Genomic DNA, 21,354 nt, shown 5'->3' on the forward strand with positions numbered 1-21,354 from the left:
TCATATTTTCATTGCTACTCTATTCCTCTTTGGTTCTCAGTTTGTTTCATATTTACAGTAAATGAATGAATAAATCCTCACTGATTTTTCTGAGTTGTTTATTGGGGATAAGAGTCTCCCAGACTTTGCTGTGTAGGCTGGCTTTGAGCCATGATCCTCAGATCTCAGCTTCCTAAGTAACTAGGATTACAAGCATGAGCCACTGGCACCTAGTCACTGATTTATTTTTTCTCATATATTTTTATTGTAATTAATAGAAGGGTTACATGATATTTGCCAGATAGATGGTGCATTAATTCCCATACATTGATACCCTTTCACATGTCTTGGTCCCCATTTCCCTCCCCCTCACCCCCACCCCTCATCTTGTTTTCCCCCCTTCCCTATCCCATTTCAAATAACCAAATACAAATATATCCGATATATCAGGTAACGAAGTGAGATACTGTAACAATATGAGATAACCAAGGGACAGCAAAAGAGATGAGAGATAACAGTACCTTAAGAACAACAATCATTCTTATGTTTCTATATCCTAGAGATCCTTTCATTTAGCGACCTACTATATGGCCTTTAGTATCAAGGTTTTGCTCTATTGCAAATCTCTGCTAGGAGAGCCCAAGGTTTCTACTGATTATGACAAGTGAGGGAAACCATTGAGCCTAAGTTCCTTTGAGTCTGGCTTACTTCATTTAATGTGATCTTTTCTAAGTCTTTCCATTTCCTAACAAATGGGGCAATGTCATTCTTTCTGGCAGCAGCATAGAATTCCATTGTGTGTATTCTTGTTGATCCACTCATCAACTGAGGGACATCTAGGTTGGTTCCATATCTTTGCTATGGTAAATAGTGCTGCAATGAGCATTGTTGTGCTGGTGGATTTAGTATGTCTTTGTTTCTGGATGATTGGGTAAATGCCAAGTAGTGGAATTGCTGGGTCATAGGGGAGCTCTATGTTTAGTCTTTTGAGGAACTGCCGTACTGCTTTCCATAGTGGTTGAATGAGTTTGCACTCCCACCAACAGAGTGGTAGTGATCCCTCCTGGCCACATCCCCTCCAGCATCTGTTGTTATTAGTTTTCTTGATCCTGGCCATTCTAACTGGAGTGAGGTGGAATCTTAGAGTTGTTTTGATTTGCATTTCTTTTATGACCAGAGATGTTGAGCATTTCTTCATGTGTCTATAGGCCATTTTTGTTTCTTCTTCAGAGAAGACTCTATTTAAGTCTTTGGCCCATCTTTTAATGGGGCGGTTGTTACTTTGGAGATTAGCTTTGTATTGATTCAATTTTTTGAGCTGTTGATATATTTTAGATATGAGGCCTTTGTCTGTTGTATGGTTGGTGAAGATCTTCTCCTTCTCTGTAGGCTTCCTAATTAGTTTACTAGCTATGTCCTTTGCCATACAAAAGCTGGACGAATTCATAGAATCCACAAACAAAAAGGTAACTGAACTCCAACAAATGTCCAAAGAGAATAAAGCTACTGAGCTAACCACTCAAGTGGAAATCAAGGAGCTAAAGAAATCCATGCATGATCTAAAACAAGAGATGCAAGGAGATGAAGAATAAAGTAGATAGCTTTGATAGCAGGTTAGACAATGCAGAAGAGAGAATTTCTGGGGTTGAAGATAATTTAGTTATTATAGAAAAAGAACAGAAAATGAGTCAATTCAAATCTAGGAAATATGATTTATTTTTTTAAACGGAAATTTGGCTTATAGCCTGGCGCAGTGGCTCACACCTGTAATTCTAGCTACACAGGAGGCTTAGATCTGAGGATCATGGTTCAAAGCCAGCCCAGGCACTGAAGAACCTGGGACTCTTATCTCCCAGTTAACCACTAGAAAACAGGAAGTGGGGCTGTGGCTCCAGGGGTAGGACAGTTGCCTTGAGCTAAAGAGCTCAGGGACAGCACCCAGGCCCAGAGTTCAAGCCCCATGACCTACAAAAAGAAAAAGAAATTTGGCTTGGACTCAGAGCCATCTATAAGCAATAGTATCTACTTAGTATTTAATATAGATGCTCTCTCTGTATATAGTTTAATGGTATTGATATGGTTTCATTGGATTTGTATTTATGGTTAGCATAAAGCAAATCCATTTAAGTTTTAGAAACTAAATCAATTTTTAGTTTTTATGGAGTTGCACTCACCAAACAGATACTCTGCTATTTTAGCTATACCCCAGCCACTTTTGCTCTAATTATTATTCTGCCTTATGTGTTTGTCTGGGAGTCACATGGTTGTTAGGTCTTCTTGGTAACAAGTGCACCATGCCTATTTTACTGGCTGAGATGGGATCTAACTATTTGTATGTACTGTTTTCAAACCATAATCTTCCCACTATCCATTTCTAAAGTGTCTAGGATTAGACACTGCTTTACTACTTAAGCCAAGTCCCCAATCCAGTAAATTAGTATTCACACACAAATGACTAAAATTTAAATATTGAATAAGACTGTCTTTGTAAATATTTCCAAATTAAAATTCTTTTGAATGCATATTGCAGTAGAATAAAAAAATAAGTGTTATATAGTAAAAGGAGTAAAAGAAAGTGCTTTCTAAACATAGCATGTGCTATGCTATTTTCCTTCATTTTAACACATATCATTTTTAGCACTGAAAATATAGCTTAGTGATAGGGCTTGCATAATATACACAAGGCCCTGGGTTTGTTACTTAGCACTGGGGAGGGAGGGTGGTAGAAAGGTAGGGAGACAGGGTGTCAGGAAAGGGAAGGGAGAGGAGGGGAAGGGAAGGGAGGGGAGAGGAAGGGAAGGGAAGGGAAGCAGCGGAAGCAAGAAAGAGAGGGAGAAGAAATTAAAGAAAAAGAATATATTGCCACTGGGAAGACAACTTCTGTTTTCTTACCAGTGCCTTTATTTGTAAATATAAATAACTTTTTCTTAATATTTTCCTAGCCAGTTGAGTATTAATGTCTTTTTTGATAGTATATTTGTTGGTGCTGGTGTTGTTTTATTTAATTTTCATTATAGACAATCTAGTCTGGGTGAAGCTTTTTAATGATATAGTCTAGCTTGGCCTCAAATTCAGACTGTGCCTGTCTCAAGTACAGAATTACATGCACACACAGCAAGTCTGTTTATAAATAGTTTTTACTTGGATAGCAGGAAACACATCATCACTTGTATTCTGATTAGTACCATGTTGGGTATAGAGTAGTATTCAACAGATATTTGGACATGTTAAGGAAAGACTGAACAAAGAGCAAAAATGAAAGGTAAATTCTCTGTCTTGAAGGTGTTGGTATAGTTTTGCTTTCTTTCTAAAAGCTGTCAGGAAGGCTGGCTGCAAGGAAGTTGAAGCTTTGAGGCAGTTGTGATAAGACTTTCATGTAAGTAGAATCTTCTAGATAGGAAGAAGTCACAAAGAAAAGGAAACTCAGTTATTAATACTGCTTTCACTTATGGAAATTCACTGTAATGGAGCAGGTGAGGGGCCTTTTTTTATTATGTTTTTTACAATTTTTTAAGACTTGCCTTTTCCTTGCCTCATGTATGCATTTCTCTCTCATATATAACCTACATCTGTGATTATCTCCACATAGGTAAAGTACTCGAGTTTTCCCTGCCTTAGGGGAGATTATTGTGGTTTAATTTAAAATGCAGCTCACTCCTTCCCCTCACGCTCTTAATTATAGTTCCTCATCTGATAAAGGTGCCCCATTCTTTCTGAGCAGACACCCTAGATGAACTATAATAATGATGGTAAAAATTTTGTATTATCATTTATTCATGCAATAAATGTTACAGTTCAAGGATTTTGACCTAAGAATCTTAAAATTCATTTTATATAAAAGATGAAGAGGATATGACTCTAAGGTTTTCTAATTCTTAGTTATACTAAGCTTACTTGTTTTTGTGTTTTTGAGGTAAAGTCTCACTATATGGCCCAAACTTACGTGAAACTCACTAAGTAAACTAGGTTCAAACAGTTATTCTCACATCTTAGCCTCATGAGTAGCTAGAATTATGGACTTAAGCCACCAGTTCCCAGATTTTTGTGCACACGCCCACGTGCGTGTGCGTGTGCGTGTGCGTGTGTGTGTGTGTGTGTGTGTGCGCGTGTGCGCGCGTGCCAGTTCTGGGCTTGAGCTCAGGCCTGAGCACTGTCCTTGGACTTTCTCAGGGCTAGAGCTCTACCACTTGAGGCTCAGCACCACTTCCTGCTTTTTTTTTTTTTCAATACATGTGGTACTAAAGAATTGAACCTGGGTCTTCATGCATGTTAGGCAAACACTCTACCACTAGGACAAACTCCTGGCCCAACCTAGCTTTTTTTAATGGTCCAGTGATTGTGATTTCAATTTATGAATGATAATGTCTTAAATCGAGGGTTTTTTTTTTTTTGTTTAGGCTAATGTTTTCTGGTTTTTGTTTTTTGGGGTTTTTTTCTTTTTTTTTTTTTGCCAGTCCTGGGCTTGAGCTCAGGGACTGAGCCCTGCCCTTGGACTTTCTCAAGGCTAGCACTCTACCACTTGAGCCTCAGCACCATATCCGGCTTTTTTGTCTATGTATGTGGTACCAAGGAATCGAACCCGGGTCTTCGTGCATGCTAGGCAAGCACTTTAACCACTAGGCCAAACTCCCGGCCCCTTCTGTTTTTTTTTTAACTTGATATATTTATGTTATTAAAAGCTCTCTGTGTTTGTAGTTCTATTGTTAGGCTACTATTATGTAATCCTTAATATGTAAAATCAACTAACAAAGTGGCTATTGTACTGTGGCCTTTTCTTTACATTGTAAATTTGATTGAACAGCTATAATGATGTATAGAGGATGAATTCTGCAAATAATTTTTGTCTTTAAAAATTATCATGTTGGGGCCGGGAGTTTGGCCTAGTGGTAGAGTGCTTGCCTAGCATGCACGAAGACCCAAGTTCTATTCCTTGTTATCACATACTTAGAAAAAGCCAGAAGTGGTGCTGAGGCTCAAATGGTAGAGTTGTACCCTTGAGAAAAACCCAAGGACAGTCCTCAGGCCCTGAGCTTAAGCCCAAGACTGGCAAAAAAAAAAAAAAAAAATTATCATCTTGGAAAACAAGATGAGGGGAGGAACTGGAGGGAGGGAAATGGGGTCAAAACATGAGAATGGGTATCAGTGTGTGAAGTTATGCTCCTTCTATCTGGCAAATATAACTGTAACCTTTCTATTAATTACAATAAAAAAAAGTTATCATCTTAGCCGGGCACAGTGGCTCACACCTGTAATCCTAGCTACAGGAGGCTGAGATCTGAGGATCAAGGTTCAAAGCCAGTCCAGGCACAAAAGGACTTGAGATCCTTATCTCCAGTTAACCTCTAGAAAATGGGAAGTAGAGCTTGGTTCAAGGGTAGGGCAGTAGCCTTGAGCTGAAGAGCTCAGGGACAGTGCCCAAGCCAAGTTCAAGCCCCACTACCCACAAAATAACAAATAAATAAAAATAAAAATTATCATCTTATCTCTGAACTTTAATATCAAGCAGTACAGTTTTTATTATTACCATAATTGAAAATAAAATGGATCTATTTTGCCCAAGAAAAAAAAATACTTTAGAGAAGCTTATCCACCCCCACTCCCAAAGATTTAAGTTCTTGGTTTGTAATTGTAATCTTTAGATAGTCCCAACTCATAGTGCTATCACGAAAGTAATGCAAAACCCATTTGGTAAAATGGCAAGCTGAAAGTTTTGTGGATACTTTTTTGTCTAATTCCAAAACAAAATGACAAACAACTTTGTGGCTAGCTGTTTGTGTCTACTGGCAATCTGGCATTTCTCTGCTTATATACTTTGAGTACTGACTACGTCCTTCCTTGGACTGTAAAGTGATAATACAACAGCATGACATTAATTTTCTTACGTGACATGGACCTGAGAGGCAGATCAAGTGTATGTGAAATTCAGCTCCAATGCTTTTGCTCTGGTTACTTAACTTCCCCTATAAGTGAAAACTATCCCACATCTTCAGTGTTGCCAAGAGGAAAAATGTTCCCACAGTGAGTTGTTGTTGCATGGTAGCTATATATGGAATAGTAGAGTGATGATATGTTTTGATATTGTCAGGTGAAATAAAGGACAAAAACGTTCAAGTGGTGGAACTCCCCATTGTAGACAGTCTCCATCCTCGACCACCCTATTTACCCTTGGCTGTGCCAGAAGACCTCGCAGACCGGCTTGTCAGAGTCCATGGTGATCCTGCTGTGTGGTGGGTATCTCAGTTTGTCAAATACTTGATTCGCCCACAACCCTGGCTGGAAAAGGAAATAGAAGAGGCCACCAAGAAGCTTGGCTTCAAACATCCAGTGATTGGGTAAGCATCCAGTTTATTTTTCACAAACAATGATACAAAGTAGCAGGATGGTGCATGTTTGCCTTGAATCCAAACTTTAACAATAGAGTTTAATTTTCCTAGTTCCACCAGAGAACAGAGATTCCAGAGTTGAATTTAGAATACAAGCAAGACTATTTTTCCTCTGTTCACTTAGAACAGCACAGAAATTGCTCAGTAGTGCTCTTTCCCTTCACCTTTTCCTCCTATATTACAGATCTCCTTTAAGTTTGTTTTCATGTTTCTGGCCCCAAACCTTCCTTTGTATCTTAGTCTTTATGTGTATAGAAATTACGGCTCCCTATTCTAAATGTTGGAGCTGAAGAAAATACATGGTGAAATCAGAATATTAAATAGTGTTTCTCAGGAAACTTTTCATTGAAATTCAGTGTAATCACTCTTTCTGGCCCACTTCATCTCTATGGAGCACATTGAACAATTCCAATTTCCGTAGAGAAGCAGTGATTAAGAAGAGTGTGGGAAGGAGAAGATAACAGAATAGGTGTTCCTGTGATCACGTTCACATCTGGACTGTACTCTGAAATGAAAAGGAAAGAATAGTCAGGAGGTTGACTAACCCCAGTGAAATCAGAACCCACAATATATAATATAAACAAAATGTCAGCTTGGCTTGTATATATGCTGGGACCTACAAGGATACAAAGTTATTATTTTCCTTTTTTCTGCACAAGTAGTAGTTTTGTAATTAGAGGTGGAAGGCAGACTTAAGGAATCTTTACATGTGAAAACAAACTTGGACTGTGATTATTTCTAAAGAAATTTTTATTCTACTTATATATATTCCAGAGTGATTTCTGAAATCACTTTGGAAGCACAAAGTGGGGGAAGAAAAGACAGTAGAACTCATTGCCTTATGCAGTACAGAACAATGCAAATCTTTATAATTTTATAATCTCAGGGTCTTTCCTTAATAGGAGAGATGAGATCTTATATAGTGCATAGTGAACTAGAGAAAGGAAATTCATTATAAATACATCAAAAGGACTTGAACTATTCCATAAACATAAAATAGTAAAAATCTTTCAAAGATTTGCCTGCTTTAACTGTGCTAAAGGAAAAATCTATGCAGACTTAATATTTTCCTGGGACAGCCTTGAATTCTACAAGCTGGCAAGTATAGTAATTCCGCAGGGTAAGATAATGAAAAACACTTTGGCATCAAAATGTATTAGCAGGACCTTTACTGTTTTATCATACAACTGTGAATCTTGATATGTTGGCCTTACAAACCTTATAATTTATACCTCTTTCTTTGCTATCTAGTCTCCTTTTATTCTTGATATGCCAATTACTTCTTTTATAAGCATTCTTCAGAAGCTTGATTTTCTAATTCATCCTGTGTTAACATTATGAGAATCCTCTTAATATTTATTTTTTCTAATGATAAAAATGAATAACATTTTATTTAAGAGACTATGATGCCCCCTTGACTGTAGATATGATTCAAATGTCCCCAAAATAAAAATGGATATGTACATTATCAGAAAAATTTCAATTTCTCCCCCAGAGTCCATGTCAGACGCACAGACAAAGTGGGAACAGAAGCAGCCTTCCATCCCATTGAAGAGTACATGGTGCATGTCGAAGAGCATTTTCAGCTTCTTGCGCGCAGAAAGCAGGTGGATAAGAAAAGAGTATATTTAGCCACCGACGACCCTTCTTTATTAAAAGAGGCAAAAACAAAGTAAGTTAAACAAATGGATGGTTCAAAAGTACTATTGTTTCATTTAGTTGAAAATCATCCTTAATTCACATAACTTGTGATTCTTGTCAAAGTATTATTGTTAATTATTGAGGCCTTTAAAGATCAAGTGACTACATCTTATGTTACTATTAATCTAACCAAATTATATCTGATATCTTACACTAACATCCCATCTTTCATACCAAAATGCAGGTATTTGTTTTTCTACTTGAGTCATGTCCCCAGCTTTCCTACCCCTCCGACCCCCCGCCCCACCTTTTTCTTTTTCTTTCTTTTTTTTTTTTTTTTTTTTTTTTGCTGGAGGCCAGTTGCAGTCCAAAGTTGTCCTAACTATAGCCTCTTGAATCATGGCCCCTTTCTTGAGAAATGTCTGTTAAATTTCTGTGCTGTTTTTGAGTCCAGTTACTTGTCTTGTTTTTGAATATTTGAGTAACTTACATAGTTTTGGAGATTAGTTTCTTAGCTGATATATGGTTTGCAAACAGTTTTTGAATCTTTAGGGTGCCTCTCACCCTCTTGTTTCTTTTCTTGTACTTGATCTTAGAGGAATAGTTCTCATCTTTTCACTGTTATGTGTATAATTACCTGTGGGTTCATCAAGTATTGCCTTTATTGTGTTGATATATACTTCTCCAAAATACAACTTATTTTTGAGTTTTTGTCAAAGGCAGGTACCAAATTTTTTCCAATGCTTTTTCCTGTCAGTTGAGATAATAATGTCAATTTTTGTTCTTCATTCTTATAATACATATCACATTTGTTGAATTAGATATGTTGAGCCATTTTGAGTTGCTAAGTTAAATCCTGTTTGAACATTGTGGATGATCTGTTTAAGGTAATGTTGAACTTGGTTTACTGGTATTTTATGGAGGAGTTTTACATCTATGTTCATCAGCAATGCAGTCTTGAGCTTTTCTTTTCTGTAATGTTCTTGTCTGACTTTGGTTAGTTATTAAGCTAATTAATACTAGCTTTGTGGAATGTTTGGACATATTCCTGGGCACGGTTGCACACGCCTGTGATCCCAGCAGCAGGTAGATCACAACAGAAGAATTATGAATCTGAGGGCAGTTAGAAATACATAGTATTATTCTATCTTAACAAAAAAAGGAAGTTAAGGTTAAGAGTGTGGCCTAGTGGTAGAGTGCTTGCCTAGCATGCACGGAGCCCTGGGTTTGATTCCTTAGTACGGCATACACAGAAAAAAATGGAAGTGGTGCTGTGTCTCAAGTCATAGAGTGCTAGCCTTGAGAAAGCCCAAGGACAGTGCCCAGATCCTGAGATTAAGACCCAGGACTGTCAAAAAAAAGAAACAAAAAGAAAATCAGTGGGTCACCAGTAGCTCACACTTCTAACCCTAATTACTCACAGACTGAGATCAGAGAATCACAGTTGGAAGCCAGCCCCTAGGCAGAAAAGTCCTAGAGACTCCTATCTCTAGTTAACTACCAGATAATTAAAAGTTGCACTATGGCTTGAAGAGGTAGAGAGTTACCTTAAGTGTAAAAAGCTCAGGACATCCTCTAAGCCCTGAGTTCAAGTTCCACAAGTGTGTGGGGGAGGGGGTACTGGGAGGGATTTGGAGTATTCCATCCTCTTCAGTATTAGTTTTATTAGTTTTCACATGTTTAGTACAGCTCTTAGGTTCTGGGCTTTTCTTTAGTGATAGACCTTTTTTTTTTCTTTTTTACAAATTCACTATCTGTTCAGTACTGTTCTGTTTGTTCTGATTTTTCTATTTGTTCCTGATTTCAGTCTTGATAGTTTCTAAGAATTAACATTATTCATTTCTTCTAGAGTATCCAATTTGTTGATGTATACTTGCTTTTAGTAGTCCCTTGTGATCCTTTGTAATTTTCTTTTTTTTTTTTTTGGTGAGCGATAGGGCTTGAACTTGGCCTGGGCATTGTCCCTGAGCTCTTCAGCTCAAGGCTACCACCCTACCCTTGAGCCAAGCCCCACTTCCCCTTTTCTAGAGGTTAATTGGAGATAAGAGTCTCAGGTTCTTTTGTGTCAGATTGGCTTTGAACCTTGATCCTCAGATCTCAGCCTCCTGAGTAACTAGGATTGCAGGGTGAGCCACCAGCTTGTAATTCTTTTATATCAGTTGTAATATTTCTTTTCATTGTTGATATAATTTGTTTCATATTCTAGCAAAAGGCTTATTGATTTTTCTTTTTCAAAAAATCATCTATGATATTTTTGTTTGCTTTTGTTATCTCTAATTTATTTCTCTTCTGACTTTTCATTTCTTTCCATTTACTGAGTTTGGGCTTAATTAGTTTTTCTTTTTCTGGTTCCTTGAGATGGAACATGAGATTATGTATTTTTATATTGTATTCATTACTATCAACATACCTTTCAGGGCTCTTTAAGTTTGCTGTGTAAGTTTTAGCATATTGTGTTCCTTTCTTATTTGTTTCAAGATATTTTTTATTTTTCTTTGACCCATTGGAGATTCAAGACTATTTTGTTTAATTTGCACTTATTTTCCCCTTATAGGCAAAAAAGAAGAGCTTAATATCAACCTTTTAAAATTTATTTTTATATCTTCCTTTGGTTCTATTTTCTTTGTGTACTTAGGTGTTCTGATGTTGGTCCTCACTTATAACTACTTAAGAACTGAATTCTTTCATTTTTGACCTTTCCTTTTTATAGTTTTTTATTTAAAGTCTATTTTTTCTGATGTAAGTGTAGATACTACCTTCTTTCAGATTCCATGTGCATAGAATGTCTTTTCCCATCTGCTTTCAGTGTTTTTGTGTTACAGAGGCACAAGATAGAAGTATATTTACTATCTTCACTGTATAGATTTGCCATTGTTCACTGGACCAAGTGTTCCAGTGCTCTAAGTGTTACAGTGATCAAGTGCAATATTGGACAGTAAGGCTGTTTTTCTATAGTCCTACCACTTGGAAGTTAGAGTGAGAAGGATTGACAGTTTAAGGCAAATTTGAGCTACATAGTGAGAATGTGTTTTTCAGAAAGTAATAAGAGAATTACGGGTTTTTTCATAAAAATAATGTGTAGTGAGTTCTTTCTTGTGTATATTAAAATGAAAAGAGGGAAGAAAAGACATTTAAGACTTTTTTGTAAAGTGTTTGGTTGCCCTGTAAAATGAAGGCTCAGTAATAAGTGGTGTAGTTACTATTTCCTATAGCATGACAGATAAGTACAGAGCATTAGCAATACAAAGGCAAATAAAAGATGCCTTATGGCTTCTTGCCTCACTGAATAGCCAGATGGTAGACAGTATATACATACAGCCAGTGATGACAGCATAGATAAGTATCCAAACTAGGCACTAGTTGCTCACACCTATAATCATAGCTACTCAGGAGGCTAGAATCTGAGGTTCACTGTTTGAAGCGAACCCAGGCAGGAGAGTCCATATCTCCAATTAACCACCAAGAAGCCAGAAGTGGAGCTATGGCTCAAGTGGTAGAATGCTAGCTGGCCTACAGCAAAAATGCTCAGGGATAGGGCCCAGGCCCTGAGTTCAAATCCCAGGACCAACACTAAAAACATTGTTCAAAAATCTTGATGTAGTTTATGACTGCAGTCTAGTCCTTTGTAGATGATAACAGATTTGGGGTGTGTGTGTATGTGGTGTGTGTGTGTGTGTGTGTGTGTGTGTGTGTGTGTTTGTGTTTCGGTCATTGGGGTGTGTGTGTGTGGTGTTTGTGTGGTGTGTGTGTGTGTGTGTGTGTGTGTGTGTGTGTTTCGGTCATAGGACTTGAACTCTGGGCCTGGGCATGTCCCTGAGCTCTTTAGTTCAAGGCTAGCATTCTCCCACTTTGAGCCACAGCTCTACTTCCGGTTTTCTGGTGATTAATTGGAGATAAGAGTCTCATGGACTTTTCATGCCCAGGCTGGTTTTGAACTGTGATCCTCACATCTCAGCCTCCAGAGTAGGATTACAGGCATGAGCCTCCAGTGCCCAGAACAACAGGTTTTTATAAAGTAGAAAAAGAAAAAATACCATTACCACTTCTGTAACTTGAAGGTAACTGAATTCCACTGCTGACATACTAATGGGTAAAAAGCACAAGAAGTATTTATGTAGTATTTATGCAAAATCTTCCCCCATTACTCACTTTGCTTCTGTTCTTCCCACTTTCAGTGTTCTTCAAGGAGCCATCGTCTGAATATAGAGAAAGATCTAAGAAACTGTAGTACCTTTTTTTGTTTAGTTCTAGAAAGGGGCCTTTTTTCAAAAAAGACCTAGAGGTGTAGCTCACTGACCACTTACAGTAGTCTCAGTAATGGCATCTTTCCTTTGTTTCACTGAGGACCCAAACAGTGCTGGCAAAGTTAGTCTTTATCCAAGGATAAAGTTGAACTGCTTTTGTCAGTTCCTCCCTTCACTCTCCAGTGCTTTCAGATGTCTATTTTACCATTTCTGCCCCATACCTGGGATATGCAGCTTCATAGGAATAATATTAAACATATTTCAGGTTGTTTTCTTTTAGAACAAATGCAGAATTTTCTTCATCTCCCTGATTCTGAGCCAAGGACAAAATGTCAAAAATAATAAGAGTCAAATAGATCTGAACACTGAATACTAGTCTGAGCACAGGGAAACTTTGCCTTTACAGTCGTTGTTACCAAGGCAATGAAGAAAAGCTCCATCGTAGCTGCAAAATGGCAAGAAATTTGAAACAGCTGTTAGGGGATTAGGACAAAATCCCAAACAAATGTAGCACTCACTTGTGCATGTATTTATGGACATACCACTGTTCAGGCTTCTTGTTACTGACATATGAAGAAAACTAAGGTGTGACCCTCACCTTTGGGAAATATTGTTTAAAAGACAGACATATAGAGTGACTTCTAATGCTTCAAGGACTCTAAATAAGAACTATTATTCTTTCAGGAAATAGACATTTACCCTCTGTTATACTCCTGGTCCTCTGGCTGCTGACAATAATACAGTGAATAGAGCAGATTAAAAGTCCTCCCTTACAGATACTGCATCCCAGTTAGGGCTGATGGGAGAGGGAACTATGTCAACTGACAAACTATGGAGAAAGATGAAGCAGGAAAAAAGAGACAGGGATTACTAAACTCCTCACTACTGAGGTGTGATACTGAACAGACATTTAAGAAGTAAGAAATAAAATTAGGTGGATATTTGGGGGAATGCTGTTTTAATAATCACTGCTAATATTTACAACATGTCAGGCACTCTTCTCAGCACTTAATTATTTAGAGTATTAATTCTTATTAATTATACAAAGTGATTGCAATTATCCCCTTTTCATGTAACTGCCCAAGGTTTGCAGCATAACTCATGCATTAAGACAGTAGCTCACTTGATACTGCAGAACAGTTAAACCTCTAAATCATTTGAACATGTGGCAGACTTTATAAAAGCAACCTATTTTAATATTTTGAAACATATCCTATCTCAACTGAACAGCCACATATTATTATTTGGTGGATATCTAAGTGGAATATGTCTTTGTAAGTTTGTTAGAATAGCTTTTCCATCATCATTATTTAAGAAGCTTAGGGGAAACTGTTGTGTCTGACACATTTTTAAAGCATTCATTTCTTAATTTATTTATATTATTAACTTGTAATGTCAATGAATAAGAAATGTATAAAGTGCATCCAAATCTGATTACAAATTATAAAAATAGTAAAATATCATGTTTATATTCTAAAGAAAAAGTTCAGTGATCGAATATGAAAATGACATAAATAATTTCTTAGAATAGTACTGATTATGAAGAGAATAAGAAACCTTCCATTTTCAACTCTGTCATGCATTGATAAAAGGATTTTTTGTATACTGTGCCAGTAATATATTTTTTTAGACAGTGTCTCAGGCTAGCCTCGAACTGATCATTCTCTTGCTTTGACCTAAGATTATATGCCTGGCTCCAGTAATTTTTTAATATGCACCACCTTAAATGCTTTCCACTCGACTGATGGATTCAAAGCCTTAAATGCCCTCCTTGCTGTTAGAAAGAAGGGAGTTCTTGATCAAAGGCTGGTTTCTCTCCTGATAAGATACTGTAATCTTAGTGACAATATACAAATTTATTTCTTCCTCCAGGTACCCCAATTATGAATTTATTAGTGATAATTCCATATCTTGGTCAGCTGGACTACACAATCGATACACAGAAAATTCACTTCGGGGTGTGATCTTGGATATACATTTTCTCTCCCAGGCAGACTTCCTAGTGTGCACCTTTTCATCCCAGGTAAGTAACAGTAGGACATGTTTAAATTACAGTGGTTTGGGGACATATCAGGGTCAAAAAAAAAAAAAAAAGATTGTTTGGCCGGAGGCTGAGATCTGAGGGTCGCTGTTCAAAGCCAGCCCAGGCATGAAAGTCTGTGAGACTCTTATCTCCAGTTAACCACCAAAATGGAGCTTTGGCTCAAGTGGTAGAGTGCTAGCTTTGAGCTGAAGAGCTCAGGGACAGCTCCCGGGCCCAGAGTTCAAGTCCTACAACCAACAAAAAGGAAAAATAAGAAAGAAGGAAAGAGAAAGAAAGAAAGAAAGAAAGAAAGAAAGAAAGAAAGAAAGAAAGAAAGAGAAAGGAGGAAGTTGTTAGTATGTGTGTGTGTGTTTTTAATGTTAGCATAACTCGGGTGAATTTTCTTTATATTTAATGATAATATCTTTTGTGAAAGAATCAAGATTCCGTAGCATAGGTATTTGAGCACACTGAATATTTAGTTGCTTATAAGCAGTGGCTGACTGCATCTCCACTAAAGCCAGTCAGTAGAGTCATTTAAAGTAGTCAGCTTGTTCACGGGCATTTAACAGAAACAGCAAGCAATTAAGCTGACTTACTACTTTTCTAATTTTGCATAGTCAATAGGTAGCCAGAATCTATCTATTTCAACACATCATTGCACTGATACTGATTTAAGTGGCCAGCATTTTGCCTCATTGAATTGCTTTACAGGAAAGAAGAGTGAATGAAATTCCTTTTGAAGTTTCTTATATTTATTCTAAGCAAGAAGTTGTATATTAAGTTTAAGCCATACAATATCACATTCATTCTCTGAAGTTAATCATTGTACATAATTATAAGTTATGGGGGTTTAATGGTATATTTTATAAGGTTTCTAATCAGCCTATGCCCTGTAGAATCTCAGTATAACAATATTTATTGTGAATTTTATTCTTTCTCTTACATATTATTAGTTGATTTAATCACTGTTAAATGACTGTGTTCAAGTTTATACAAGGCACTGAGAGAACTCAAAAGTAGATAAAGTTCTTGCCCTCATTCAGACTCAAAATGTTCACATGAAACAACTAAAGAATGATTGTCCCAAAGTAGTTAGTGTAAAATATATGTATGCTTAAATACTGAGACAATGCACAGAAAAGAAAACATGAAAGAGAAAAGCCACATCATTTCCATTGGAATAGATTTCATAGAAAACAAAGAAATTGAGAGATTTTTGAGTCAGAATCTTAGAAGTGAACCACCATGCCTGGCATATGGTAGGATTTTTTTTTTTTTTTTGTGGGTCATGAGGTAGCCTATATGCTGTCCCTGAGCTCTGCAGCTCGAGGCTACCCCTTGAGCCACAGCCCTACTTCTTTTCTAGTGGTTAATTGGAGATAAGAGTCCCAGGTTCTTTAGTGCCCAGGCTGGGCTTTGAATCTTGATCCTCAGATCTCAGCCTCTTGAGTAGCGAGGATTACAGGCGTGAGCCACCGCAGCTGCACCCGGCAATATGGTAGGATTTTTAGAAAGACACTTAGCCAGGCAAAGCCAACAATCTACCTTAATATGGAATAAGAAAACTACTTACTACCCTAATGTTATTACACTATTTGAATTCTCCCCTGCAAATATCATACTTTAAGTCAGTGTATTTGTATATACTTGCCTACAACCTCATATGTGTTTACTTGTTCAATTATAAATTAGTTCTAACTTCCACATATGGGAGAAGTGCTATAATTGCTAAAGTCATCAACTAAAGATAGGTGATAATGGAGGTGATCATAGTTGGCAAACTAACACTCAATACATGAATATGTATTTTTACTGTTAACCTTTTGTTGTGAAATTTGGCATAGGATATTTCGAGGTACTCAAGTCTATTTTTGCTTTTCTTTGAGTAAGAATTATTTTTGGCTGAACTTTGACTACGGAGACTCTTTAGAAACAATAAAATACGTCAGCATAAATCTCATTTCTTGAGAAATAAAAAGTTCTTTCAGCACCAGTCTTTCTTCATATGAACTGTTTCTTAGGACCTGTGATCTGAACAATTTGATATTTTATTATGCACAAAATAGAACAGAGCAATACAGTATTCTCATCAAACCTGGATAAAATTCTATCATTGTGAAATGATTGATTTCTAGGCCACAATTATATAAAACCCAAACTTCTTTTTTTTTTTAATTGTCGGGACAATGTATAGGGGGGTTACAGTTACATTCGTCAAGTAGTAGGTTCATTACTTCTCACACATTGATACCCCTTCTCATGTTTTTGTCCCCATTTCCCGCTCCCCTTCCTCCCAATCATCTTGTTTTTCCCCCTTCCCTTTCCTATATCAAATAAACAAATAAACATATATCAGGTAACAAAGTCAGCTACAGTAACAATATGAGATTAACCATAAGATAAAGCCCAAAATTCTAAAGCACATATTTAAAAGAAAAAAAAGAACAGAAAAAGAATGTTCCTTCCATTCTAGAATGAATGTTCTTTTTGGGTATGTATGTTGGTCCTTGGAGCTTGAACTCTGGGTATGAGCTCTGTCCTTTCTTTTATGTTGTAGGTTAGTGCTCTACCACATGAACCACAGCTTGCCTCCAGCTTTCTGGTAGTTAATTGGAGATGAGTCTCCTATAAAAATTTTGCTTGAAACTGTGGTCCTCAGATCTCAAAATAACTAGGATCACAGGTATAGGCCTCCAGCACCAAGCTTTTTCTTAAGAGTACTCTTTTAATGGGGAAGGACCCCCTTCCTCTTGTGGCTTGACTCACAATAGCATTCTTAAAAATGGGGCTAAAGGCATAGCACTGTCATATCATGCCAGCTTAGGAAGCTGGGGGCTCTAAACTCCAACCCCTAGTGCTACCAAAGCAAACAAACAGTTCTATAATTTGCAAAGTATCGATGCCTCTAAACCTAGCTACTAAGGAGACTGAGATTTAGAGGGGAGGATCCAGGTTTGAAGCCAGCACAGGCAGGAAAGCTAATATCTCCAAAATAAGTAGCAAAATTCCAGGATGGACATGTAGCTTAAGTAGTAGAGCAGCAGCTAAAGAAGTATAAAGTTCTCAGGTCAAGACCCAGTACTGACAAAGAAAAAAAAAGAGAGCTAAAAGATAGAAAACAAAGCCAGGTGCAGTAACTCAACGCCTGTAATCCTAGCTACTCAGAAGGCTGAGATCTGAGGATCTCAGTTCATAGCCAGCCCAGGCACTAAAGAACATGAGACTCTTATCTCCAGTTAACCACCAGAAAACTGAAAGTGGTGCTATGGCTTCCTGGGGTAGGGAGGTAGCCCTGAGCTGAAGAGCTCAGATAGCACCCAGACCGAGTTCAAGCCCCATGACCCACCAAAAAAAAAAAAAAAAAAAAAAAAAGGAAACAAAAGCACTGAGCATATCCATGTATCAGTACCATCTACCCATAAACATTGTTTAGAGTGTATAACTAGAACAGTGTTTCTCAACCAAGGCAATATTATACCCACGGTGACATTTGGCTATGTTAATGTTGTTGCCACAACTTAAGTTGGTACTATTGAGTGAGGATGCTGGTAAAATCCTCTGATGCACAGTGCAGTTCCTCATAACAAAGGGCTAGCTACCTTGCCCCAAATGGCAGTTATACACAGGTTGGGAAACCCTGGACTGGAGGAAGACTAGCTGGGTCTAAAATCTAGACCTCATGGAAAATAGTTCCTAATCATTCCCTCTAACAGGAAATGTCAGGTATGCATGGAGGTTTCTCTTGGGCATACTTACCCATTGGTCAGCTAGGTCCATAGCTAGGTCCTCAAAAACAGTTGGGAAGAACCAAGCAAATATGTGTCCCTGATCACCTCCCAAGAGAAGGAAGAAAAGTTTCTCAAAGACAGAATCCTCACTCTAACTGGGGGAAGCATCATCAGTAAATGTCTTCAGTGTGAAAGTCACAGGGGTTTCCTCTGGTTAGGACCTCAGCTGTGTGACTCCTGTTTTGTGTAGTAAGTATGCTTAGTGATATGTTAAAAAAAAATTATATGTACCATGCCAACACAGGATGAAATGAAATGTACTATATGTGGTCGTTTGTATGTTTACACACTAAAAACTATGATGATTCTCATCTCTGCAACCTACCAAATACCTAAACAGTATTAGCATCCAGCCCGGTGTGGAGGCTCACGCCTGTAATCCTAGCTACTCAGGAAGCTGAGATCTGAGGATCAAGGTTCAAAGCCAGCCCTGGCACAAAAGAACCTGAAACTCTTATCTCCAATTAACCTCTAGAAAATGGGAAGTGGGGCTTGGCACAAGGGTAGGGTGGTAGCCTTGAGCTAAAGAGCTCAAGCCCCATGACCCACAAAAAAAAAAAAAAAAAGTATTAGTATCAACTGTAAGCCTTCCTTTATTGCTACATGACTTGAATTGGTAAAATCCAAGGAAGAAATATAAGCTGATTAAATGCAAACTTAAACACTATCATAATCTTTCTAGCCCTTTGCATTAAATTGACCAATGGTAAATGAATATAACTATTATTCAATGTTATAAGCAGACTTTCAGGATTAAATGTCATCTATGATGTTGCATTCCCATTCTGGAGAAAATATTTATTATAGCATGGGACAATATTCATGCATCAAATAATTTATTGGACACCTGTTATGTGCTATACAGTGTTCTAGTGTCTACCTAAATTCAATACTGGTTTTTGTTTTTCCTTGAGCATATAGCGTAGAACCTAAAGGAATTCTAATTATAGTGGTTTTGTCTTTTGTTGGTTCCTTTGTGGTCTTTGGACATTTAATCATCTTGTAGCTTAATTCTTCCATCTGTGATTATGAATAATTATAGTATATTGCAGATGTATTGTGAGAGTTAAATAAGTTGGGTATGAGTTAAATGAATTAAATGGGTAGGGATATACTATTAGAATATGGCCAAAATGGAGTCACTGCTCATTAACCTTACTTGCTTTCATAATGGCCATTATTGTAAAAAAAAAAAAAAAAAAAAAAAAAAGATAAGGAGCCACATCTGTATGGCACTGGGGTGATCAAAAGCGCTATACAATCTCTGTTTGGCCAGAAACATCATACTGGGCTCCCTTGGTGTCTAAAATTTTACCATTAATTTCTTTGAGTTAAGAAAACATGTGCATCCACTAAGACTATAAAGTAGAATTATCATCAAAAGAAAGCAAGTCTTAGGATGTGAAACCCAGAGAAATATTTATTTTTATGAGAGTATGAAAGTAAAGAGTGGAGAGGTTGGTAACTGAGCTCAGTAGAAGAGCACTAGCCTGGCAAGTGCAAGGTCCTCAATCAGGACCTCAGCTCTGGGGGAAAAAAAGAAAAAGAGAAAAAGGAAGGAAGGAAGGAAGGAAGGAAGGAAGGAAGGAAGGAAGGGCCACAGAACCATATCAGGGTGCATTGCTCAAGTAGATACAGTGATACATTTCAGTACTGCATTTCTGGGTAGAAATGACTGAAGAGTGAGTTTAGGGACAATGGAAAGAAAATTTATTCAAGGATATCTTTGGCCTGTGTTATATCTTTTATGTTAAAATACGAACTTGGAGAACAAGATTTGTAAGAGAAAATATATGTGGAAAATATAATCTTAGGCAGGCTGCTTGTGTTCAGAATGAATCTACCACTTATTCATAGTACAAGCAAGGGAAAATGCCCTAACTTCCCTCTGTACCACAAGCATAATGATCGAATCTTCTGGGGATGTGGAGAGGATTACATCAGATAACTTAAAAATTTGTCTGACAGCAAAAGCTCAGTAAATATTAGCCTCTGTCTTTTTATTCTAGTTTGCATGTTTGGGGCTTCATTGTAGTCACATGTTATTTAACCATGGTGATACACTCATGAGCAAAGTGTATGCTTCCGTGAACTAAGGACTATGACTTCTCCAAGCAACAATTTATAGAACTACCATTGTCTCTGTGGCTGCAATGTCATTATGTGGCACATGATAGTATTTTGGTTTCTTTATTTCCAAAGCGCCCACTTAATTTTGCTTGTTCTCTGTGGGCTTTTGGCTGAATCTGAACTAAAAATTCCAAACATCTTTGAGCCTTATTTGATTTTGATTTCAGTATTCTACCAGTGATTCCAATTGTATTGATAATTCCCAAGAGACATTTAGTTTGTTGCTAGAATAACCTGTCTAACCTTCATGTATGGCATTTGAAGATTGCCCTTCTGAACTTCCTGAAGTATGGAAAATTCATATTCTTCATGAATATGAAGTGATGGTTAATTTAACCAGATTCCATTTGATTCTGCTAGTTAAGAATGTGTATCTTGGATTAGGGGTATAAATAATACTAAGTTGGCATGGATCAGGCATTGGGTTCAATCTCCAGCACTGAAAAAAAACAAAAAGTTGGGCCAGGAGTTTAGCCTAGTGGTAGAGTGCTTGCCTAGCATGCATAAAGACCCGGGTTCAATTCCTTGGTACCACATACATAGAAAAAAAGCCAGGAGTGCTGCTAGGGCTCAGGTGGTAGAGTTCTAGCTTTAAGAAAGTCCAAGGACAGTGCTCAGGCCCTGAGCTTGAGCCCAAGACTGGCCAAAAAAAAAAAAAAAAAAAAAAAAAGCATGTTTATTCAGGTTTTGATCTATATGAATTTAAGATTGTAAAAGTTTACTGAGTAATACTAAAGTGCTGCATTATAAGCAGCACAATTATTAGTAATAGTACCATTTGAAATAAATACAAAAATACTAGTGTGAAAACAAGTGAAATTTTATTAACTGAGATGACCACAACTAGAGATTAAGAAAATTTGAAATAAATTTGACCAGAGCTGAGTTCTTAATTCAGAATGTGAAAAGAATTTTTCTAGGAAAAATGATTTTTCTTTCTTCTGTCATCATCTGTTCTTTATGTAAGTTTCTGGGACCTATTACTTTATACTAATCTGTTCCTTAATTCTTAAAAGGTTATCCTTCTGTGGAGATATAGTTTAATTTTATCACCAAGTTTATCAAGCCTAAGGAATGAAACTGAAATTGTGGAATTTCACCTGCCCTTAGTAGGCACAAGAGATGTTCTTTATGTGGAAGAATCTATGAAATAGTCTTAAAAC

General features: G+C 37.2%; 1 protein-coding gene across 2 annotated transcripts in view; it reads left to right on the forward strand.

Annotated features, from left to right (window-relative positions):
• Positions 1 to 21,354, forward strand: part of Fut8 (fucosyltransferase 8) — a 167,888-nt gene that overhangs the window by 144,949 nt on the left and 1,585 nt on the right. For both annotated transcript variants that reach the window (XM_090344301.1, XM_090344302.1), the window contains exons 8-10: positions 6,065 to 6,311; positions 7,858 to 8,034; positions 14,120 to 14,270. In XM_090344301.1, coding sequence (XP_090200427.1) covers positions 6,065 to 6,311; positions 7,858 to 8,034; positions 14,120 to 14,270 — 575 coding nt within the window. The remainder of the gene's footprint in view (positions 1 to 6,064; positions 6,312 to 7,857; positions 8,035 to 14,119; positions 14,271 to 21,354) is intronic.

The sequence above is a fragment of the Megascapheus bottae genome, chromosome 14 (assembly GCF_031878675.1).
Source record: "Megascapheus bottae isolate mThoBot1 chromosome 14, mThoBot2.hap1, whole genome shotgun sequence".
NCBI lineage: Eukaryota > Metazoa > Chordata > Mammalia > Rodentia > Geomyidae > Megascapheus > Megascapheus bottae.